The following is a 25257-nucleotide window of genomic DNA, read 5'->3' as shown; positions in this document are numbered from 1 at the left end:
CCTTGTGAAAAATGGCTCTTTTCAGTGGTTACAAATTTCCTGGGTATGGAAGAAGTAACGTGGAGTGGTGGTTAAAACGAAGCTTTTGGAGTTGGTGAACAAGCTGCAGTTGACTTTACCTGAAAGGGCAGGGGCGGTAGAGATAATTTCAGTGATAGCGCAACATTTAAATTTGTCAGAGACACCGTCTGAAGCATTGGAATTGGCTAGAATTCAATAACAAATGAAATAATTGCAACAGACTAAAGAAATGAGACAGCTTAAATTTTAAGCAAAGAAAAGGGAACATTTGAACTTCAGAAACAGGAACTGAAAAGAGAACATCAACTTAAAATGGTGGAGGCAAATGCAGAAGTTGAGTAAAGTGAGGAGGAATCCACCCCTTAGTCAAAGGTCTAGTGAGGATATATTTAAATATATCCAAGCACTGTCGAGGTTTGATGAGAAGGATGTAGAAGCCCTTATCATTTCATTTGAGAAAGTAGCTAAACAATTAAAATGGCCACAGACCATGTGGGTATTGTTGGTTCAAACAAAGTTGGTAGGTCGAGGTGGAGAGGTGTTGGTGTCACTATCAGAGGAGGTATCTAGGTATCATGGTGAGATGAGAAATGCTATCTTAATTGCATTTGAACTAGTGACAGAAGTCTACAGACAGAACTTAAGAAATCTAAGTAAAGGACCAAGTCAGACTTGTATAGAATATGAAAGAATCAAAGTAACTTTGACAGATAAATAAGAGCATTGAAAATAGACCAGACATATGACACTCTTAAGGAAATTATTATTTTGGAGGAATTTAAAAATTCACTTCCCAATGTAGTGAGAACTTGTATGGAAGAGCAAAGGGTTAAAATTGTGAGATTGCAGCGGATGATTTTGAAATAGTTCATAAATCAATGTTTTACTTTTCAACCTCGATTTCAATCTGTGAGGGGTAGAAACTGGGGAAAAAAGAAATCCGCAGGTGGTCGAAGCAAAGGAAGTCTCATTGGAGATAGTAAGGACAGTTTGCCTCGGGTTAAAAAGGAAACGTATGAGGGTGGAAGAGAGATAAGAAACCGTAGTTGTTTTCATTGTGATAAATTTGAACACACAGTCACAGCATTGATGGCTTAAGAAAAGTACTGAGAAGACAGACATGTTAAACATGATAAGCCAATGGGGTTTGTTAAATTGGCAAAGGTTGAAGCTGAAGAGGTGCAAAATAAAGTACAGCCTGTTCAGATGTTGGTTGATAAGCAAGTGTCAAATACTTCTCCAGATTTTATTTGTGCGGAAGATTTACTCATGTGTACAAGGAGGAGGGTTAAGGTCTTAAGGGATACTGGAGCAAGTCAATCTTTAATGGTGAGAGATAAAGAGATCTATGGTTCAGAAGGAGTATTGCCAGAAAGGGTGAAAATATGTGAAATTAGTGGTGAAGGGCGTAGTGTTCCATTGTGTAAGGTTACAGAGTTCAGTTAAAAGTGATAGAGGAATTAACTTTTTCAGGAGTACAGTTCATCCTGAGTAGCAATATTGCTGGATCACAGGTGGAATTGATGCCTAATGTGGTTGAAAAGCCAGTGAAAACTCAAACAACTGAGGTGTTGTAGGAAGCATTTCCTGGGATGTTTCCCGACTGTGTGGCAACAGGTCACAAAGCCACAGGTTGAGAAGGGAGGAGGAGAAAATAAGGAGGTTGAGGTTCAGTTATCAGAAACCATCTTTGACCAGATGGTTGATCAAGAACAAGTAGAGGATGAAGCAGATGGGGCGATTCTTCCCAAAAAATTCTAAGTGTCGAATTTGCATAAAAGCTGGAGTAAATCATGCTGGCTTTTTCAGCGGGAGTTTCAAAATGAATCTCCCACACGCAGAGTGTCTCAGCGTGAATCATCCTGAAATTCAGTGGGTGGGGGCTATTCCCGCTGGGGAGGCTGGCAGCATAGCGCTGAGTGGGTCACTGCGCATGCATCAATCTGTTGGTGCCGAGTTCGACGCATGCACAGTAGCCCCGCACTGCCGGCCTCCCGATCGCTGGCCAGCCTTGAAAATTCTTCTGTTAGCAAGTCTGCTGATAAAAACTACCACATCCTAAAGCTGCAACGTTCCCTAAGAATGTGGTGATGTCTGAATACCCTCATACCATCAGGCCTTGCAACAACCTGCTCTTGGCTAAAATATACAATTACTTTTATTAAATACAGTTAATACATTTTTGATATCGAAATATGCATTTAAATCACAATCACTTGTTTAAATTTCTTACTGCATTCCCGTGTAGAAACTGCTTCCTTGTTAGCTTATAGGTCTGATTCTGAGTCATTCAACTCAATACTGATAGTTCTGTCAGTGTCTTAAATGCCGAATGGTTTAAAATTTTCTCTAAGCTACTAGGATTTTTCTTTCCCCAACACCCCCCCACCCCTGATCTCCCGATTGCCCAGACGCACCCAGCAGGCTGACCTCCCACCACTCCCGATGGCCAGCCCTCCCTCTGTTGACCTCCCTCTGTCACTCAGCTCAAAATGTGGAGATGCCGGCGTTGGACTGAAATCATAGAAATCATACAGTGCAGAAGGAGGCCATTCGGCCCATCGAGTCTGCACCGACCACAATCCCACCCAGGCCCTACCCCCACATATTTACCCGCTAATCCCTCTAACCTACGCATCTCGGGGCAATTTTAACCTGGCCAATCAACCTCACCCGCACATCTTTGGACTGTGGGAGGAAACCGGAGCACCCGGAGGAAACCCACGCAAACACGAGGCGAATGTGCAAACTCCACACAGACAGTGACCCGAGCCGGGAATCGAACCCGGGACCCTGGAGCTGTGAAGCAGCAGTGCTAACCACTGTGCTACCGTGCCGCACAGGAACTTCCTCATTGTCCAATCTAATTTGAGGAATATCAACTTCCGAATCATCTGAATTTGTTTCTTTACTCTGAGTTGCATCAACTGACGCCCAGAACGGTATTTCTACCCAGGCAGTATTTCTACCCAGTTAACTGGGTTAAACACAGTAAGAAGTTTAATATCAGAGGCCGAATGCCCATGACCGCTTTTGGGCATTTGGCCTCTGATCTTCGCGTAAGCGTTCTCCAAGGCGGCCTTCACGACACACGATGGCGCAGAGTTGCTGAGCAGAAACTGATAGCCAAGTTCCGCACACATGAGGACGGCCTCAACCGGGATATTGGGTTCATGTCACACTATCTGTAATCCCCACAGCTTGCCTGGACCTGCAGTCTCTCTGGCTGTCCTGTCTGGAGACAATACACATCTCTTTAACCTGTCTTAATGCGCTCTCCACTCACATTGTTTGTACCTTTAAGACTTGATTAGCTGTAAGTATTCGCATTCCAACCATTATTCTGTAAATTGAGTTTGTCTTTATATGCCCTGTTTGTGAACAGAATTCCCACTCCCCTGAAGAAGGAGCTTAAGGCTCCGAAAGCTTGTGGCTTTTGCTACCAAATAAACCTGTTGGACTTTAACCTGGTGTTGTTAAAGTTCTTATTCAGCTCAAATGCAGAGTGTCAGCAGGACCTCCAACCTCCACCGATCAACCCCCATCAGGCCCTGCCCATGCTGGGTGGCATTGGCACTTTGCCCCTTGGGCAGTGCCAGGGACCCAGGCTGGCAATGCCCAGGGGCACCCCCATGGTGCCCGACCCTCCAGGGGGCCTCCATGGCCCCCCTTCATTCCAGCGGGGTCAGGCTGCCAGCTCCCTGCAAGTGGGCAGCTATACTAAACCCCGCTGAAGTGAACCACGTTTGGGGAGGGGAGAGGGAGGGAGGGAGAAAGAGATGCTGGCGGGCTCAGAAATTTCAGTCCCAGGCCCGCTAATGGGAATTAAATTGTATGCAAATTATAATTTGCACAAATTATTGAGCTCAGCGCTGATTTCTGGCACAGAGCTGACAGCACAGAAATCCGGCTGCCAAAGAATTGTGGAGGCTGTGGTGCCCAGCGGGGAGCCCACGAAACGGCCTCCACTCAAGTTTCCTGGCCTGGTGTGCAACAAAAGCAGCGTTTCGGGATGGGAGAATCACACTCGATATCTTTGGTTCAGGGAAGGTGGCCAAATTACAACAAAAAGATTCAGAGATAAAGAAGTTGTATCAGAAAGCATACATCGAAGGAGAATCTAAGTGTATACTGGAGTGTTATTACATTAGACATAATAGCTGGAATTCTCCCATCCCGCCTGCCACTGGAAATTTAGCGGGCACGTTGTGGAGAATGTGAACTGGCATTTACGGTCGGGCAAGAATTTCTGGCTTTTAGACCAGCATGGCCGGAGAATTCCCAATGGGTGGGATTTTACCGCCTCGCTCGTCCCAAAACCATAAAATCCCACGCAAGGTCAACGGACCTTTTCATTGTCCAACCGATTCTCGTGGTGGGCGGGGCAGTAAAATTCCGGCCAATGTCATATTGAGGAAGTGGAGACCTTTACAAATTCAGGCGGATGAAAAGTGGGCAGTAGTTCATCAAGTTGTATTACTGGTGGGTTATAGAAAGGAGGCTTTGCGGGTAGCGCATGAGATTCCAGTCGCAGGTCATTTAGGAGTAAGGAAAGCGCGAGTGAAAATACAAAAACACTTTGATTGGCCTGGATGTGCAAAACCAAGACTTTTGCCGTACCTGTCAGACATGTCAGGTAAAATGAAAGCCTTGTGTCCTATGAATATGCTCACATGGTATTTTGATAGGGAAGGAAAGCAGAAGTCAGTTGATGTAACTCAGAGTAAAGAAACAAATTCAGATGATTCGGAAGTTGATATTCCTCAAATTAGATTGGACAATGAGGAAGTAATCTGAAATTGGGATAAATTACTGAGGTACCTTCCGGAGGAAAATCAAAATGACCTGAAAGAATTATGACAATCACAACTGAGAACAAACTGGGATGTACCAAAGTAATTGTACATGATGTAGATGTTCCAATGAAGCAACATCCGTATAGACTTAACCCACTCAAGTTGGCACGTTTGGAAGGAGAAGCTTAGATGCAGCAGCTTAAAGTCTCTATCATACACCAGGAAGGGCTGGTCAATGGTTACAAATCTCAGTTAATGGAGACACAAGTGGAGGCAGATAGTGCAATGTGAAACTGGTGACTGCAGAGAAGGAGAACAAGCTTCTGACAAATGATGTGAATAAGGAAATTGAACAGGTATGGAGACAGATGCAGAAAAAGTTGACTGATTTGGAGCCTGTTCCTGAGTTGCTGAAATTAACTGAGCAGAAACTGGGACTGTCAACAGCAACTTTTCAACTATCAGAGGAAAAATGTAGATCAATCAGCAGTCATATTGCTCCAGGAATGAAGCATCCCTTCCTCACAATGGCAAAATAGAAATATTGCTTTGGTCTAACCTTGGCTTCTAAATTGGACCGGGATCCTAACGGGGGTCTCCCCAAGCCAGGGGGTGGCCCTGTGAGAGGTCTCTCCACCCCCTGGGGGATGGGGGGGGCAGTGTCTCCTCTCCGGCTGCCAATAGCAGCTTTTGCAGTTTCATTGAACATGATGAGTGGTTCCCATCCTTGTTTCAGCTGTTCTGAAGCAGGAGAGTCAGAGGGAATCAGGAAAGGCCAAGGTAAAAATTGTCCTGGTCCACAATGTGGCAGATGTGGGTGTGGGTAAGCATGGCGGTATTTCTACCCACAGCACCATGTATAATGTGGCAGCTAGAGGTTAATGTTAAGGAACAACACAGAACTGTAGACCCAGTCAGTCCTCCCCCGCGCCCCCCCCCCCCCCCCCCCCCCCCCAGGAGGGAAGGAGAACTCTGGAATCTCCTGTGGGATCGTAAGCTGATTGATATCCAGTGTCAGATATCTGAAATATAGAAACCTGACTTGGGAAGAAAATCACAACCGAGGAAGTGGTTAGCCAGAATTTGAAGTGCTGAGAAACTACACAGGGTCAAATTCTCAGTATATTGTCGTCAGGCAGAATAGGAAAAAAGTCAATTTCTCTCCCTCCCCATTTACTGCCAGTAACCATTTTCACAAACCTCAGCTAAATAGTTTCTAATCAATGTATGCTTCTTCCAGTTAGAAAGGACATTCGGACAACTCATAGTTGGCCACAGGTTTCCAGTGATGTCCTGGTGAGGAAGGAGAAATGTCTGGATAAGTGTAAGTAGAGTTTGAGGGAATTGTTAACGGGTATTCTGGCCTTTACAGTTAAAGTTTATTTATTAGCCACAAGGAGGCTTACATTAACACTGCACGAAGTTACTGTGAAAATCCCCGAGCTGCCACACTCTGGCATCTGTTCGGGTACACTGAGGGAGAATTTTGCATGTCTTTCAGACTGTGGGAGGAAACTCATAGACATGGGGAGAACGTGCAGACTCCACACAGACAGTGACCCAAGCTGGGAATCGAACCCAGGTCCCTGGCCCTGCGAGGCAGCAGTGCTAACCACTGTGCCACCGTGCCGCCTCTGTATCAAGGTTTGGACAGGGCTGGGCCGTGGGTTATGGCACCGTTTTTGATAGTGTTGGATAGCTATGGCCTGGCTGTCTTTGGGCTGAAGACTCCCCACTTTCTGTTCTGTTTTGTTCCTCTGCTGATGGTTTGTGCATTGACCAACCAACAGATTGTTCATTGATGTGTATTTCATCCAACAGCTGAGGAGTCCCTGACAGATCCCTGGGGATGGCATGGAAGTTCTGAGTATTTGTTGAATGAACCACAAGAGTTGAACATTGCTGGGGTGAGCTTGGAAAGGCAGGCCGATGATCTGGAGGATTGTAAGTGAGAACAAGGAGGGCTGTTGTTGGCACACTGCGAGGTGGCATGCTAGTGGGAGACTGGGTTGCCAGTGCAGGAGATTCCTGTGGGTTCTAACACTGTTTAGTATAGTGTTCAATTTCTAATGCTGGCTGTGGGCTTTGGACCTGGGATGATCCCTCAGCATGGACTGAATGTGCTGGTGTCCTTTCTTTGTGTAATTTCACAGGCTTCCCATCACAGTGGGATCTGGTGACAAGATTCCCATCACAGTCTAACCCAATGACAGATCTCCCCATTGCAATCCGACCCAACAATAATCTCCAGCTCTTTGTGCTTCCAACAACAGTTTTTGCAGTTTGTTTGGAAAGTGACAATTGGTTCCCATCCTGGTTTCACCTGGGAGAGAATCAGGAAAAGGAATAACAAAACCGGTCAGGTTAATGAAGGTGTCTGTTCCCTAAAATTACAATATAGGAAATATTTGTGTTGAATAGTGCTGATAAAATGCACAGAATATAGTTCTCAATGTACTGTCTTTGGAGGGATGGAAAATCTGCCATTTTCCCCCCTGTGGACTATTCGCACATCCTGCAGCCATTAACGTTTTGATTGATCTGTGTTTCTTCCAGTTTTACAGATTGGCCAGATTCCTCTCCTTCAAAAAGGTCGTATTTCCCAGCTGCTGCAGGAGTTGAGTTGCGGGACTGAGAGGAAGGCACAGTCAAATCTTCATAGTAAGAGAACAAGGAACCCAGATTTCAGCCCTAGGGAATTGGACTGGGCCTAGGTGTCAGGGTTGAATGGGGCTCCGATGCAGGAAATTCCTTTTGGACGCAGTGCTTGTTTTTAAATCCATTGTTGGATATTAATGGTTGGCCCTGGTGTAGGCATTGGTCTTGGGATAACTTCCCCAGCTCTTGCTGCATCTCCTCTGAAGCTGCCAATGCGCTTGTTGCACTTTCTTTGCAAAGAGCTGAGCGGTTCTCACCCTGGTTTCAGCAGCTCTGAAGGGGTAAAGAGGGAGTGAGAATCAAGAAAAGGATCAACAGGACAGGTGAAGAGAAAGACTCTCCTGATTCACAAGGTGCCTCTTAAAGTGTGGGTTACATTTGTGGTAAATATTTCAACACACAATAGTGGAGGCAGCTTTAACGTAACAGTTGGAGGTTAATGTTATGGACAACATAGAACTGTGCACAAACTCCTGGAAGGAAAGAGGACTCTTGAAACCCCCATCTGCTCTCAAACTGTTTGATATCTGAAATATAGATGACGGTGACTTATGAGGGAAATCGGGAATACACGATGCAAGTGTTTACCCAGAACAGAGTGCTGATAAAATTGACAGGATAGAATTTCCAATATACTGTTGGAGGGGTAGAATGTGCTGCACATCTTCCAAACCCAACCATTGTTTCTGATTAATGTGTGTGCATCTTCCAACAGCTGAGGAGGAGTTTCTGATAGATATTCTGGAGACAGACAGTAGTTTTGAGTTATTGTCAAACCAGTCACAATCATCGAATGAAGCGGATATGAGCTCGGAGAGGGACACCAACAATCTGGATCATTGTAAGTGAGAGTGTAAAGAGGGTTGTCCTCAGGTCCCTATGAGTATGGACTCTGGAATAGGGCTGGGACCTCAATGCAGGCAGCCCCTGTGGGTTAGGATGCTGTTTGGTGCGGTCTGAAATAAACATAGGCTTACAGTGGTCTTTTGACAATACCAAGGTGCAGGGGCACACTGGGTTAGAAAGCTTTTGCAGTTCCATGGGTCTCCTGTCTTGATATGGCACTTTTGTCAGGTTTCCTGACATGGTAAGCCCTAATCCCTGCCTCCCAGTCCTGGTGTGACCCAGTGACTGGTCACCCCACCTTTAATGTGTCACATATCGAGCAGTCAACAGTAGTTGTTACAGATTCTTTGGGAGGGCAAAAATCCCTTCCTAGTTTCAGTTGTTCTGATGTGGTAAAGAGCGAGCGGGAATCAGGAAAAGGACCAACAGGACTGGTCAAAATAATGACTACTCTCGTCCACAATGTACCTCTTGCCAGGGTATGGCTTATTGTTGGGGTTTTTGTTTCCAAACACAAGAGATCTGTTTAATGTAACAGTTGGAGTTAATGTTGGGGGTGACACAGAACCATACATCCAGTCCAGGAGAGAAGGAAGGCTCTGGAAACTCCTGTGAGCCCTCAGGCTGATTGATGTCCACTGTCAGATATCTGAAACATAGATAACAGTGACTTAGGAGGGAAATCAAGAAAAATACAAGAGAGCAAGTCTTTCCTCAGACCAGAATGTGCTGATAAAATTCTCAGGATGGAATTCCTAATATAGACTACCTGCCTTCCCCCTCTACAACTGTCAAGTGCTTCCACGTTACCCAAACATATGGGGCGAGATTCTCCAGTCTCCCAGCTGCGTGTTTTCCGCTTGCGGGAGGTGGTGCATTGTTTATTAGTGGCGGGATTCTCTGGTCCTGCCACTGTTAATGGGAATTCCCTTTGATGTTACCCCACACCGGCGAGAAACCTGCGGGCAGGGGTGTGCTGCCAGCGGGACTGGAGAATCCCGCTAGTGTGAATGGCCAGACAATTCCAGCCATGGGTTTTAATTGATCTGTGCTTCCATTAGCAGATTAGTTTCTGACAGATTCCTTGAGTTGTGCTGGTGGCAAGTGTTGATCAGTTTGGATGACAGCTCAGAAGGCTACAAGGAAAATATGAATGAACGTGAGGGCAAGAGGAGCTGCTGTGGAACTCTGGGATAGGACTATCCGCTGGGTCCCACCTGTAGGAAAAACCTGTGGTTTCTGACTTTTTTTTAATATAGTATTACATATCTATGACCAAGCTGTCATGTTTGGACCTGAGGAGAACTCTCTCGATGCAAGGGCTCAATGAGCTGAGGAGTACCTCTGTCAGGTTTCATGGACCTCCCTCATTGGTCTGGTCTGAGCTAGTGGCGGGACTTGCTCTGCCAGTACGACCAAATGATAATCCACCACAGCTCTTTCTGTGTATACTCTCGAACTGTCAACTGTAGTTGCAGTTTCATTGGAATGGCATCAGCGGTTCCCATCCTGGTTTCGGGTGCTCCAACACCACAGATTCAGAAACAGGATCAACAAATGTCCACATACTGACCATCTTCTTCCATATTATATGCTTTGCCAACATGTGGATTACTGTCGGAGTAAATGTTCCACAAAATAGTCAGGGCAGGTTTAATGTGGCATGTGAAGGTGGAAGCTAGGGGACACCACAGTCCGGACTCTGAAAACTCCTGTGGACTCTCAAACTGATTTAATGTCCAGTGTCCAATACCTAAAAACAATAACTACAGAGGGAAATTGCAGAGCGGCGACTCAACACAAGGGCTCAATGTGCTGAGGAGCTCCTCTGTCAGGTTGCATGGACCATCTCACATGGTTCAGGTATCACTGTTCCACCATAGTGCAGAGGTGGGTCTGCTCGTCCTGCCATGACATGGCACTGGACCTCCATTGTCCTGCCATGACCCAGCAGTGGCATCCCTGTCCCAGCATGACCTGGTGCAGGGTCTACCTCATCATGTCCCAATGAAGCACAGGACTGTTAGTTACCCCTCTGGGAGGGAAGGACAACTTCGATAACTCCAGTGGGCTTTCAAGCTGATTCATATCCAGTGTCAGATATATGAATTATAGAAAACACTGACTGAAGAGAGAGATTAGGAAAAATACTAGAGCAAGTGTTTCCCCAGAATACAGTGCTGATAAAATGCACAGGATAGAATTTCCTTTATACTGGAAAGATCGAAATGCTGCCCTGTTTGTTCCTCCCTCACCTCTCTTGTTAATGAGTTTGCATAATGCCCAGCCATCGGGTTTCTGATTGATGTGTGCTCTTCCAGTTACAGAGGATCTTTGGACGATTCCCTCAAGACTGCACATAAAGCCACATGAGCTGAGTGATATGGGGGTGAGAGTAGTGAAGGAGAATCAATTGGATGAAGGTAAGTGAGAACAAGTCGGGTTGCTATGTAGCGTTCTCGCCTTGGTGTTTGGATTGGGGCTGGAATCCTGGTGCAGGATACTCCGGTTGGTTTTGTCATTGTCAGATTTAGTCTCTTATACCTATGCTTTAGACCTCCGGGCACAGGGTCCCATTGGCTGAAGCCACCTGCCTTTCTGTAATTCCAGTGTGAGCCAGTGATGGCTCTCCCTCACTGTGCCAGAGTGAGACAGTGACTGGTCACCTCGCATCTCGATCTGACTAATGACTGAAAGCTCTTGCTGTGATTCTTCTCCAGCTGTTGCAGTTTTGGTTCCCATCTTGAGTTCAGAATAAGAGAGAATGACAGGTCATAGTTGTGACTATCCTAGTCCACAATGTGCCTCTTCCCAGAGTGTCAGTTGCTGTTGGGGTAAATTTCCCACACCCTGTATTGGGGGACAACACAGAACTGTACAGTCAGTCAGTTACCCTCCAGAGAGAAGGAAACTCCAATAGGCTCTCAAATTGATATTTTTATTCTTTATTCATTCACAAGATGTGAGCTTTGCCGACAAGGAATTTGTTGACAATCCCTACTTTCACTCTAACAGAGTGGCTTGCAAGGTCAATTCAGAGGACAGTTAAGAGTGAACCACAATGCTCTGGGTCTGGTATCACAAAAAGCCAGACCAGGTAAGGATGGAAAATTTATTTTCCCTAAAAGACATTAGTGTGCCAGATTTTTACAACAACAACAGTTATTATGGTCACCATCACTGAGATTAGCTTTATATTCCAGATCTATTAATTGAATTGAACTGTTACCAGCTGCCATGGTGGAATTGGAACCATTGTTCCCAGAGCATTAGCTTAGGCCTCCAGATTACTAGTCCAGTGACTGTACCACTAAGTCATCATCTCCCCCAATGTCTACTGTCAGATATCTGAAGTATAGATAACGGAAATCATGAAAACACATTAGAGGAAGTGTTTGCCCACAATAGAGAGTCGTGATAAAGTGCACAGGATAGAATTCCCAATATACTTTGCTGGAGGAATAGAATAATTGCCTTGTTCTCTACAACTGCCAACAAATTCCACATTTTCCAACTAACAGCTTTCTAATTGGCATGTGCCTGACAGATTCGAGTTGGGGGGAAGAGTCGACCGATTCTGAATTCAGCTTGGATAGCAAAGCAGAACATTTGGATAAATGTAAGTGAGAACAAAAGATGTGGGAAGAGGCTGTGCCATGTGTATCTGGATCTTACTGCAGGAAGCTCCTGTGCGTTGGTACATTGTTTGATAAAGTGTCAATTATCTGTAGTGTTGATACTAAGAGTTTCTGGTCAATTGTAATCCCCAGGATGAGGATGCTGGGGATTCATTTATGGTATTGTCATTGAACATCAAGGGGAGATGGTTAGATTCTTGTTGAAAATTGTCATTGTCTGATATCTGTGGGGCATGAATGTTACTTGCCACTTATTAGCCCAAGCCTGGATATTGTCCTGAATAGGTCTTGCTACATATGGACACAGACTGCTTCAGTATCTGTGGACTTGCAAATGGTAGCCTTTAGAACTGGCAATGTATTTATCCTCCTAGCTACTGTCCCCTACTAATACTGTATTCCTCTTTTACTTCCTCTGCTTGAATGGCCCCACTATAACAGTGCTATGGCCTATCCCTGTTCTCATTCCCACAGGCTGCAATAGTGAACCTGTTGGACAAGTACAAAACTAAGACACCTCTAGTGCTACCTTTTGGATTCCCAAAACCATCTTGTTCATAGCCACAACCCTCCTTTCCCTAACCATGGGCTAAATCTACAATACCTAGCCCAAGGGGTATGACTACCTTCCAGAATAAAGTGTCCAGGCAACTTTCTCCCTCCCTGACGCAATGTTCCAAATCTCGGATTTCAACTCATCAACTCTGAACCAAAGTTTCTTAAGTTGAAGATGCCTGATGCAAATATGATCATTGTGGATCATACTGGTGTCCACTCCACCCACACTCGCCCTGCCATTTTTATTGTATTTTCATCATCTAATTAGGGTTTCAAGTTTTTAGGAATATCATTCAATTATAATTTGTAGTTCTATTAAGTTGCTTAAATTTAATTGGTACCAAGAACTCCTTGGCCCTAGTTTAAAGTACTGCCCAAATTCAGAAAAAAAGTTTTAAAATTCAGTCTTACCTCAGTAAATGGCTCTCGACTTCAGATCTCTGATCTCATTGTGTGTCATTCCCTCTCAGACCATTCCTAATTCTGTACAAAAAAATAGAACTTATTCCCTGGCTGTGCCAGGTTCCCCTGCTGCGTACTCTGTCTACTAGTACTCCATTGAGCTAGCTTCCATGCTACTTACTCCCTGAGCAAAATTCTCCTGTCTTTATACGAACTGGAATTCCAGGCACCTGAGTCAAGCCCTGTTGATTTGAGAACCAATGCTAACAAGTCACCCAAATAACTTCCAATTTCCACTCCCCTCACCTTCATACAATCCATATCTGGCACTTCACTTTCTTGACCTCTGTCTCCATTTCTGGTGATAGACTGTCCACTAGTACGCATTACAAGCCCGCTGACTCCCACAGCTCCCTGGACTCCAGCTCTTCACACCCCACATCTATAAGGACTCCATCCCACTCTCTGTCTCTTCGTCTCCATCGCATCGGTTCCGATGATGTCACTTTTGGTTTGATTTATTATTGTCACATGTATTAGTACACAGTGGAAAGTATTGTTTCTTGCACGCTATACAGACAAAGCATACCAGACATAGAGAAGGAAAGGAGAGGGTGCAGAATGTAGTGTTACAGTCACAGATAGGGTGTAGAGAAAGATCAACTTAATACGAGGTAGGTCCATTCACAAGTCTGGTGGCAGCAAGGGAGAAGCTGTTCTTGAGTCAATTGGTATACGTGACCTCAGACTTTTGTATCTTTTCCTGATGGAAGAAGGTGGAAGAGAGCATGTCCAGGGTGTGTTTCTTCCTTAATCATAGTTTCCCACACACTGTGGTTGACAGGGCTCTCAACTGTGTCTGACCTATCTTCCACGCTTCTGCTCTCACCTCTTCCCCTCCCTCTCAAAACCAGGAAAGGGTCCCCATTGTCCACTTTTCACTCAATCACCTCCGCATTCAAAGAATCATCCTTCGCCATTTCCTCCAACTACAGCATAAAGCCACCATCAAACATACAGTGGAGCCCCGATTTAGTGCGAAATCGGATATGACGCAATGAATCATTGGACCTTTTTTGCTCTTTCTGGTTTAGTGATTTAGCGCGACCCCCGATAACATTCGCATTAACATTTTATGGACCCCAACCATCGCGTTACAACGGGGCTACACTGTATTTTCCTCTCTCTCCCTCTGTCAGTGTTCTGCAGAGACCATTCCCTCTGGGATACCCTAGTCCACTCCTCCATCCCCCTACACCTCATCATCTTCCCATGCAATCGCGGAAGGTGCAACACCTGCCCCTTTTACTTCCTCCCTGCTCACCATCTAAGGACCTAAACACTTTTTTCAGGTGCAGTGCTTCATGTGCACCTCCTTCAATCTGGTCTATTGCAATTGCTGCTCCCAATGTGGTGTACTTGCAGTACTGGAGAGACTAATCACAGACTGGGTACCACTTTGAAGAACATCTTTGGTCCCTCCACAAGCAAGACCCAGACCTACCTATCGCTTGCCATTTCAACACACCATCCTGGTCATGTTCACCTGCTTGTCCTTGGCCTGTTGCAGTGTTCTAGTGAAACCCAAAGCAAACTGAAGGAACAGCACCTCATCTTCCGATTGAGCTCATGATGGCCCTCTGGGCTTAACACTGAGTTCAACAACATCAGACTGTGAATTCTCTCCTGTAACTTCACCCCATTTTAAATTTATTATCAGTTTACTTTCATTGATTCATTTTTCCATCTCCTTTTAATCCTGCTTTCCATCTTTTTTTTTCCCACACCACCATCTCTCCCCTCCCCATTCCATTCAGGCCATCTGTTTCCTATTCAATGTGTCAAAGGACAACCTGGCCTCCCTGTTTCTGCTATTAACACATTCTGGTCTGTGCCACTATCATCACCATTTACATTCCCCTTGGGCAAGATTTCCTGGCCGCGCTCACCATAAAACCGGAAAATCCCACCTGAGGTCAATAGACCTTTGTATGGTCTGCCCCCTGCCTGCTACGATTCCCATGGCGGCCGGGACAGGAAAATTCTCCCCTTTGTCTTTTTGTCCACAATATCTTTGTCAATCTCTCCCCAGCTACTACCTATCGCTTGCCCTCTATCCAGCCCATACTGCTCCACCATTCCCCACCCCCATAACAGTATAATTCTCATCCTATTTCCAGTTCTCTCTAGCTTTGACGAGTGTCATCCAGACTCAACACGAGCTCTGTTTCTCTCTCGACAAATGCTGCCGGATCTGCTGAGATTTTACAGCATTTTCCGTTTTTGACTCATAACTAATTGTGAATCTGGCACGAGAAGGCAACTTGTTAATACAAAGATTGGAAGAAACTGAAAATTAATGTTTGTAATAAGTCTTCGGAGGCAAAAGTCCCTTCACCAAAATCTCTTAATTTACAATTCCAACAGCAGTACAGAGTGCTATCAGTCAGCAGTCTACCTTTGGGAGTGCAGAGGAATTGACATGCCCGATTAAATACAAGGAAAATGCTCCCTGACTGGCCCATCAATTGACTCCTTAATCAGGGAGTTCATATTCCAATAGGCCAACCTCAATGGCCTTATTGAAGTCATTTCATCCCCACCCCCCGCCCCCAAAGTCCACGAAATGCCCTTGGTCCGGGCGCTTCGTTTCTTTCTCCGTTTCCGCCCCAGGTCTGGATCCTCAAATTCAGCATCCGACGAGGGAGGGGTGTATTTGCTAGCCCCACTGTTCCATGAATGCTGGAGGGCTGGTTTGCCCACTTCCTCCAGCGGTAGGGGTCCACTGTGTCCATCTCAAGACTCAGAGGTTCTCTCCAGGGGTGCCGGAGAGGCGGAGCTGGTCTGTCAGGAAAGACTCTCCTCGGTCCTTGGCCCGCTGGGCAGAATCGTCTCTGGGATAGGCGACGAATTCTAGGCCCGCACCTGGTCTAGGTGCTTTCTTAAGACGGTCTCTACCATGCATATCCAGTAGGATAACGGTCCTTGACTCTACCGTTCCCGCTATCTCTGTGGGACCATTTGTGAAGTTCCTCAGCCAGACTTCTTTGCCCATGTCAAAATGCCCCCCTCGGTGGCTGTTGTCATGCCCCCTGCAATGGGCCCCTTGGTACTTTTCCGCCCCAGGTTTGAGAATAGCAGGCTCATCTGCCCATGAGTAGGTTGGTTGGTGTTATTCCTGTGTAGGGTTCTCTGGTAATCAAACCAGCGGGAGAGTTTGGGGTCTATTGACGCCACTCGCTGTTTCTTTAATCCAGCTTTTAAAGTTTGGACAGCTCTCTCCGCAAGCCCATTTGCGCTGGATGATACGGTGCAATCCAGATGTGTTGAATCCCGTTCGATTTCATAAATCTGGTTCATTCTTGGCTGGTAGAAAGCTGATCCGTTGTCCGAGACTAGCACCTCTGGAATTCCGTGTGTCAAGATCGAGGCACACAGCTTCTCGACGGTTGTCGTTGTTTGCCGAATTCACCTTGTAGACATCCAACCATTTTCAGTGAGCATCTACTATTACCAAGAACATGGAACCCATAAATAGGCCTGCAAAATCGACGTGCAGTCAGGTCCATGGCCTACCTGGCCATTCCCACGGGTGCAGCAGGGCTGCCAGTGTCACCGTCTGCCCTTGTTGGCATTCCTGGCACCGACCCACCAATGTCACTATATCCATATTCAAACCTGGCCACCAGACTTGGCTCCTGGCCAGCATCTTCATCTTGGACACTCCTGGGTGCCTATGATGTAATTCGGCCCGATGGCCCTGACTTGGGACTATGACCCATGATCCCCTGAGCAGTATCCCGTCTTTGATGGTGATGTGCTCTCTTCTGCTCCAATATGGATGGAATTGTGGTTGGACAGGTCTTTCCATTTCCCCTGTTAGTACCAGGTGTTTAACTTGCACTAGTACCGGGTCCTTTTGTGTCCACAGGCGTATGTTGTGTGTGGCCACCGGAAGGGTATCCAGAAAGTTCAGTGTCATCACTCTTTCTTCTACTCTGGGTACCAACAATGGGGTGTCTGGCAATGGTAGCCTGCTTAGAGCATTGGCATTTGCCACTCGAGTTCCCGGCTAGATCTCTAGCTGATACAGATATGCTGCCAGTAATGCCCAGCGCTGGTTTGGGCTGATGCTATTGGTGGCACCGCTTTGTCCTCTTTTAGCAGACCCAGCAAAGGTTTGTGAGTGAGGATCGTGAATTTCCACCCATATAGATCATAGAATCCTACAGTGCAGAAAGAGGCCATTTGGCCCATCAAGTCTGCACCAACCACAATCCCACCCAGGCCCTATCCCCATACCCACTAATCCCTCTAACCTATGCATCCCGGGACACTAAGGGGCAATTTAGAATGGCCAATCAACCTAGCCCACACATCTTTGGACTGTGGGAGGAAACCGGAGCACCTGGAGGAAACCCACGCAGACACAGGGAGAATGTGCAAACTCCACACAGACAGTGACCCGAGCCGGGATTCGAACCCAGGTCCCTGGAGCTGTGAAGCAGCAGTGCTAACCACTGTGCTACCGTGCCGCCCCTTAGTATAGGTATTAGTGGAATTTATTTTCCGTAAAAATTAGGCCAGCGCTTCTTTTTCAACCTGAGCGTACTTCTGTTATTGCTAGGGTCCTGGAGGCATAGGCTATAGGGTGTTCCTCTCCATTTTGCCATTTGTCTGCCAGAACTGTGTCCACATCATATGGAGATGTGTTGCAAGTGAGCACCAACTCTTTCCTGGGGTCATAATGCACTATAACATTTGATGAGGAGAGCTGTTGTTTTACTTTCTTAAAGGCTTGGCCTTGGTGGAAAGACCATTCCCAGGCTTGCCCCTTTTTTTTTTAGTAACTGATGTAGGGGATCTAAGATGGAGGTCCTGTTTTGTATAAATTTCCCATAATATGTCACTAAAAACGACCATAACTCCTGGATTGTGGTGGGGGCTGGGGCATCTTTGATTGTCCGCACCCGATCCTCCAGAGGATGCAGGCCTGACTTTGACCTTGTAACCCGCATAGGTTACTTGCGGTACTAAGAAAACACATTTCTCCCTCTTTAAGCGCACACCCGCTGCTGGAAACCTTCTAAGGACTTCCTCCAGGTTCTGCAGGTGTTCTGCCCTCGTTTTCCCAGTGATGAGGACATCGTCCAGATAAATAGCGACCTGTGGTAACCCTTGTAGTATGTTCTCCATCATTCTCTGAAATATCGCACAGGCTGATGATACCCTAAAGAGTAATCTTCTATACTGATAAAGGCCCTTCAGTGTGTTGATTGTGGAAAATTTTTGCGAATCTTCATCCAGCTTCAGCTGTAGGTATGCGTGACTCATGTCTAGTTTAGAGAATAAGAGTCCTCCTGCCAGCTTGAGAGTAGCGGTTTATTGTCTGCTTGAAATCTCCACAAAGGCGAACTGAGCCGTCCAGCTTTAGGATAGGCACTACAGTGCTGCCCATTCTGCAAACTGGACCGGTTTTATTATGCCTTCATGTTACAATCTTTTGATTTCCATGTCCACCTTTTCCCTTGATGTGAAAGGTACTGGCTGGGCCTTGCAAAATTTCAGATCGACAAGTAATGTCATTTTTGCTCCCTTAATTGTTCCTAGCCTTTTCGAAAGACCTCTGGGTATTTGAGCAGGACTTCGCTCAGGCGACCATTTTCCAACTGAAAATTGGTTACCCAGTCTAGTTGAATCTCCTTCAGCCAATTCCATCCCAAAGGGTCGGTCCTGAAACTTCCATTACCACCAATGGTAGCCTAACCAGTTGCTTTCCATAAGCGCCAGGAACATGGGTTGTGCCCAACACTCTCAGTGGTTCCCCTGTATAAGTCCTTATTCTTGCCAAAGTCTCAGTTAGGGATAGGAGTTGGAGTCCAGTGTGAGTTTTATTGAACACTGTTTCCCTGACCACGGATACGGCTGTGCCTGTGTTGACCTCTGTTATTATTGGATGTCTGTTCAGTCTTACAGATAATTTACTAGGTTCCAATTTGGTCATTGTGACACAAAGTAGTTGTTCCTTGTCGGAGGTAGGTGGAGCTTCCAGAGTTTGCATTCTCCTGTATCCTGGCCTACGTGTCGTTTTCCAAAATGTCGGTTTTGGAACTTTGTTTTTCTTCTCTGATGCCGGATACTGACAACATTTGTACTATCTTGCCAGTTGGGATTCTGCAGGGGCTACTGTCTGTCTAGTCCTAATTCGGCCTTGTTTAGGAGTGGATGTGCGGGCAGACCTGGGTTTCCTTGTATCCGAATTCTTCCTGAGGGTGGCTATATAGTTGCCTGCCCCACAGTGGAGGTCCCTTAACTCAGTTGCACTGATGTGGGCGTCTACCTCCATCGGAATACCCTGTAACTGATGTGCTACACTCACCACTTTTTCCAAGGACAAAGACAGCTGTAATGCTTGTTTGTAATCCAGCTTGGCCTCTGCTATCAGGCATTTTTGTATGGTCATATTATTGATTCTGCGCACCAATCCGTCTCCGAGCATCTCATTTAATGTCAATCTGAATTTGCAAGCCTCTACTAATTGCCTTAACCTCATCAGGAAAGTAGTGACTGCCTTCCCTGTCTCTTGGAATGCTGTGTAAAACCGCTACCTTCGCAGGATCAGAAGTGGCTTAGGGTCATAATACTCTTTTACCAAGTCCATCAATTCCTAGAAGGTTTTTGTGTCCGGTGCCTCCAGAAAGGTTAAACTGCACATAACAGCGAAAGCTGCTGGTCCACAAGCCATCTCAAAATAACCCATTGCTTTTCATCTGAGCCTATGTCATTCACTCTGAAGAAATACCTCATCCGTTCTACATATTGGGCAGCTCTTTTACTCGGAGTCTATTTCTCTGTTCCTTTCTTTTAGCTTACCTTAACAGGACCTAGTCCTGATCTGTGTCTCCTTATCTGGGACTTCCTTCTGGCACCTCCCTCTCTTTTGAGAGCTCCTCCCCCTCCCATTTCCTGCTCTCTGGGCAGCTGCTTGGTAATGATATTCTACTTCATGCTATTTTTCATGCTGTTTGCCCTTCCTTGCTTCTGTGCAGATGTGCAAAACCAGTTCCTGCTTGGCGAAGGTAAAATAAATGTAGTGCGCATATGCAACCATTTCCCAGCAGGTGCATGCGCAAAAGGCCAAGGCTCATCAGGAACTGGTGTCCCCCACTCCAACTTCAGGTTAAAGTAAGTATTTGAGTCTCTTCACAGAAGAAATAATTTTTTTTCCAAAATCAGAAAACAAGTTCATTTTGTTTTCTGCATGTTATTGGGTTTCTAATGGCATTTTGAATCCTGACATACGAGGTTGTAGATTTGAACTTTACGCTTTTCCTGCATTCCACTAATATTTTTTAAAGTATCATTTAATGTAATTGGTTTTAATTTCAGATTTTTCAAAGCAGAAATACCCACACACTTCATATTCAAGGCATTATGTTGTTCGTCATTTAACTATCAACCAGAGGTAAGCTACTTTGATCAGAAAGTGTGTTTCCAGAGCAGACAAGATAATCTTTACTTTGCTTGAACAAATCTGTCTTTGAGATCTAACTCTTTCTTCCCTTCCTGCAGTGCCCTCAAAACTCTGAGGAGCCATCTGTGTATGGACAAACCTCCTGAAAAATGTGTGGGCTCTGTAAACATCTTGCTGTTTGGCATGAAAGGAGCTGGTAAATCATCCACCATTAATACGTTTCTCTCAGCTCTGGATCCAGATAGAAGAACAATAAACTGTGTCCCAACTGGCCAGCATCCTGACTCTCTCACCCAACAGGTACCCTCTCCCATGTGTTTTTAAAATTTAATTCTTGGAAAATGTGTTGTGGCAAGCTGGCATTAATTGCTCATCCTTTATAACCCTGATTCAAAACTGAGGCTTCATAATTACTTTTTACTGAGACTAGCACTTTATTTGAAGACTTTTAAAATTGTATTTAAATTCTGAAACTGCCCTGTTGTGATTTAAACTCACTTATTAAGCCTATACTGTAGCCTTGACATGATCATACTGTAAATTGACTTAGTATTTGAGGCAATGCATCAAGTCAGAAATTTGAGGGTTCAAATCTCATTCCACAGATTTAAGCACAATAATCCACACACTCCCAGTGCCAGTACTGGGAGGGTTCTGTGAGGTCTGAGGTGCCATCTTCTGGATAAGACCTTAAACCAATGCCATGTCTGTTCCCTCAGGCAAAAGATCCCAGAACCACTATTTTTAATAGCCGACTTCTTTCCAGTGACTCAAACAGAAGATCTAGTCATTACGTTGTTGCTCTTTGTGGTGCATGCTGTGCAGAAATTAGCTCCCACATTTCCTATGTTACAGCATTAAGGTACTTAATTGGCAATATAGTGCTTTAGGATCTCCTGACGTTGTGAAAGGAACCATATAAATGCACATCATAACAATTATTTGACAGCTCACATCGTACAAGTCAAACTCATTGAAGTTTTGGGACACAGCTGGTTGGAATTCATTGGATGATCCAGTTAAGACAAAGAAAGTGTTAAGGATGATTCTGGAAGGAAGGGTGCCACTAGGAGCCAACGTAAGTTTATCTATTTCATGTTTTTAAGATGTACCACTTTAGATAATCTCGTGGAATTCAAAAACCTTTGGAGTGAAAAAGAAGCAATATTTACAAAGCAAGGCTTCCTTTAATCAGTAGTGGCTAAGCTGATGGCACTCTCACTTCAGCGTCAGTTATAGGTTCAAACCCCCTTCAGTGATCAGAGCCCTTAGTGCTAGGACTGAAGGAGTGTTGCGCTGTCAGATTAAGACAACATCTACCCATTCAGCTTTCTAAGCCACAGTATTCCATGCCCACAAATGCATTCCTAAAATTGTGCAATGTGGCCTCTGGTATGCAGGATCTCTCACTTTCCCACTCAATGAATTCAGCCCTCAATTTGTGTTCACCAGCAACCATATTCTATCCGAAGTTCCCAGATACATTGACAAAGATTACATCTGTAAGCACTCTTTCACTCTAGTCACATTAGTCCTGATAGTCCTTTCAAACCAACCAAGAAACTCACATGGTTCAGAGTCTGGTCCTCTAATACACAGTCTCAACTGTTTAGGATGACTGAGCTATTCGCACCACTTTTAACATTCAGTCTCTTGACTCCTTGCACGGTTTCTGAAGTTATGTTTTCTTACTGCCAGGCAGGAAATTAATCTATTGATAGAGAGTTTTACTTGCTTCCCCTTGTGTGAATTCTGCATTGTGAAATATATCTGCTTAGACCTGCTACTACAGAACAAGCTGGAACACAACAGCATCCAATTAGCTTTCACCTCCATTAAAACCTCAGAGTTTAACTTCTCTGAATGTGATTTGCTTCAGAAGCAAAATGAAACCATCTTCAGCTACCCAAAAGAATGCCTTTTGTCTTCAGAAATCAGAGTTCTGTTCTAAAGCTTCTGGAATTCCACACACTGGAGTGATGGAAAGAGGAAGCCATTTTTTGGGGGGGAAATGTTTTGTAAATTTTAACTGTATATGTAATCCTGTGTATTCAAGTTTTCTTTTGTTAATAAATTGAAAATTATTGTGGTAGCTTGCCAAGTTTCCCTTTGGGATTTAGTTACCACAGCACTTAGTTTATTTTACATATGCTCAAAAATATGGGAGGGGGGCAGGTTGTAATGTCGCCCCAATACATTCACACATTCAGTGAGAGGTGATGGCCTCGTGGTCTCATTGCTAGACTATTAATCCAGAAACTCGACTAATGTTCTGGAGACCCGGATTCAAATCCCGCCACAACAGATGGTGGAATTTGAATTCAATAAAAAATATCTGGAATTAAGAATTTACTGATGACCATAAAACCATTGTCAATTGTCGGAAAAACCCACCTAGTTCACTAATGTGCTTTAGGGAAGGAAATCTGCTGTCCTTACCTGGTCTGGTCTGTGACTCCAGAACCACAGCAATGGAATTGACTCTCAACTGCTCTCTGAGGGCAACTAGGGATGGGCAATAAAAAATGCTGGCCAGCCAGTGATGCCCATGTCCCAAAAATTAATTTAAAAAAACAATAAAAGAGGGATAAAGAAAGATATACTCGGCAAAGACCACAGTCAAAATAAGTATGGTTTTCATGTGAGCAAGAAGTCCAATGGTGTGTTCTTTAGAAGGGGGGCGGTTGTTATTTGGCAGCACTCCCACTTCTTCCCCTTGGTTTGTGTAAAGGATGGATGGTCTGGATTCTTGAGATGCTTAATGTTTCATTCGTGATCAAGGTTCAATAAGTTTCAGGGCACCTTTATTCTCTCAGACGTATCATATCCATTGGCCAGAGCTTTGCCTTAGAAATGGAAAAGGGTCTTTGTGCATTTCTTTGGAATTTGAGTTCTGCAGATACAAGCAGCATTAGTGCACCTTTAGAGACAATGAGATTCTTGCTGTTTTCTGAAGGTTAGATATTCCTTTTTCTGAGAGTTGTAGCTAGTCAGTGTTGTTAGAAATGAAGAAGGGTCTTTGTGTATTTCCTTGGAAATTGTTTTCTACAGTCACAAGAAGGACATTAGCACATTTTTCAAGATAACCAGCTTCTTGCTGTTTTCTGAAGGCTAGAACTTCCTTTTTGTCAGTCGTACCTAGTAAGGTTTTGTCCCTTTTTTATCCATTAAAGTAGTCAGGATGATGTATGTTTTCTGGGCATGACAATAGTCAGAGTGACACATGTAATCAAAGCAAAAATATAGTGAATAGTCATGGAGAAACACACGGGGACTGAGTATTAGAAAATAGAGAATATTAATGGAGTAATACACAAGACAGAGCAATAAAGTTACATTGAGAATTGTGCAACAGTAACGTACGGGCAGAGTAATAGAAACAGAGAATGGCCCAAGATAACATGCGGACAGAGGAACTGGAACATAGAGGATAATCCAAATGTACAGAGAAAATGAAGCAAAAAAAACAAAATTATAGGAAGAGATACTGTTGGAGCTTGATGGAGTGAGAAGTTAACCCGTACTCATAGGGGCCAACCTTGATTTCAATAGAATTGGTGAATTAAATGACTGGGCCTTGTCTGGGACTGAGAACCTTTTCAGTAAGCTTTCATCTTCGTGCTGAATAATTGTGAAGTTTTATGCCATTGGTAGCTATTCACTTTTCTCTAATTTAGTTGAAGGATTTCAATCCTGATTCAGACGATGCTCAGAATCCAGTCATTCCAGAAAATGTAATTCATGGAGTTGCATTCATTTTTAACACCTTTACCATGGACAATGTTGACGTGGATTTGTTGAAGCAGTTTCAGGATCTACAAAATGTTGCACAGAAATGTAAGTCTCTCTTCTCTCTGCTGATATAACCCTTGTCACTATTCAATTTCATATTTAACATTCATATTTATGTCAAATGTCTCTTTTCAGCCATTTACAAGATTGTGATCGGGACAAACTTTGACCGATTAAGGATACCGGAGAAAAGCTATAATTACATTTATGAAAACAAAAAACTAAAACGGAAGGTAATTGGAGTGTTTTCATTGGTGGAATCGGGTGTACTGATACAATTTTTTAAAAATACAATGGCTCTCAGGACGTGAGCATCGCTGACAAGCCTAGCATCCCTATTCCATTTGAAAGTGGTGTTGAACTGCTGTGGTCATATGTTGTAGGTACACTCGCAGTGCTGTTAGCGAGGGGGGTTCCAGGAATTTGACCCAATGCAGTGGCAGAACAGGCAAGATACTTCATCAAAATAGTGAGAGATTTGGAGGGGAACTTGCAAATGATGGTGTTGCCATGGGTCTGGAGCCCTTGTTCTTCTAGGTGATAGAGCTCACAGGTTTGAAATGTGCTGTTGAAGGATCTTTGGAGAGTTGTTGTGGGTAGATCTTTAAGCTAAGTGGTGGGGGAGGGGTCACTTGAGGGAGATTTAGAAATCTGAGAAGAAAGGTCCAAGCAATTGAGCAGTGCAGTGATTTGGCTAAAGACAAGTAGTGGTGGAACAGGAGGTTAAATTGGAGAAGTGATAAGCAAATAGTGATAGAAAACTTAAAATGAAAATACCTTTATCTGAATGCATACAGCATTCTTCACAATATAGACGAAAAATGAATAAATATTTAATTATCATGACAGACATGAATACAAGATGACCGTAGTTGGGAAATTAGTGCACAACATTTCAAAAAGTCAGTTCTGAAATTAAAGGATGACGTAAGGATAGCAGTAAAAAGGATCTTGTCAGAAGGTGAGGAAGAAGAATCTGTGTGGGTGGAGATTAGAGTCAGATAATGCTGGTGGAAGTAGTTTATTGGCTCCCTAACAGCGATTATGCCATTGGACTGAGCGTTAAGAAATA

General features: G+C 44.6%; 1 protein-coding gene across 9 annotated transcripts in view; it reads left to right on the top strand.

The window, feature by feature from the left end:
- Nucleotides 1–25257, top strand: part of LOC144508357 (uncharacterized) — a 33579-nt gene that overhangs the window by 5207 nt on the left and 3115 nt on the right. For 5 of the 9 annotated variants that reach the window (XM_078236202.1, XM_078236200.1, XM_078236203.1 and 2 more), the window contains 11 exons: nt 6058–6141; nt 6639–6761; nt 7374–7478; nt 8191–8316; nt 10643–10744; nt 11869–11940; nt 20309–20384; nt 20492–20693; nt 21343–21471; nt 24071–24230; nt 24321–24418. In XM_078236202.1, the coding sequence (XP_078092328.1) occupies nt 6058–6141; nt 6639–6761; nt 7374–7478; nt 8191–8316; nt 10643–10744; nt 11869–11940; nt 20309–20384; nt 20492–20693; nt 21343–21471; nt 24071–24230; nt 24321–24418 (1277 nt within the window). The remainder of the gene's footprint in view (nt 1–6057; nt 6142–6638; nt 6762–7373; nt 7479–8190; nt 8317–10642; nt 10745–11868; nt 11941–20308; nt 20385–20491; nt 20694–21342; nt 21472–24070; nt 24231–24320; nt 24419–25257) is intronic. The other 4 variants (XM_078236208.1, XM_078236204.1, XM_078236207.1 and 1 more) reach the window with 2 other exon arrangements.

This window comes from Mustelus asterias, chromosome 20 (genome assembly GCF_964213995.1).
Source record: "Mustelus asterias chromosome 20, sMusAst1.hap1.1, whole genome shotgun sequence".
Taxonomy (NCBI): domain Eukaryota; kingdom Metazoa; phylum Chordata; class Chondrichthyes; order Carcharhiniformes; family Triakidae; genus Mustelus; species Mustelus asterias.
The sequence above is the reverse complement of the archived record's forward strand: the minus strand, read 5'-3'. Positions and strand labels throughout refer to the sequence as shown.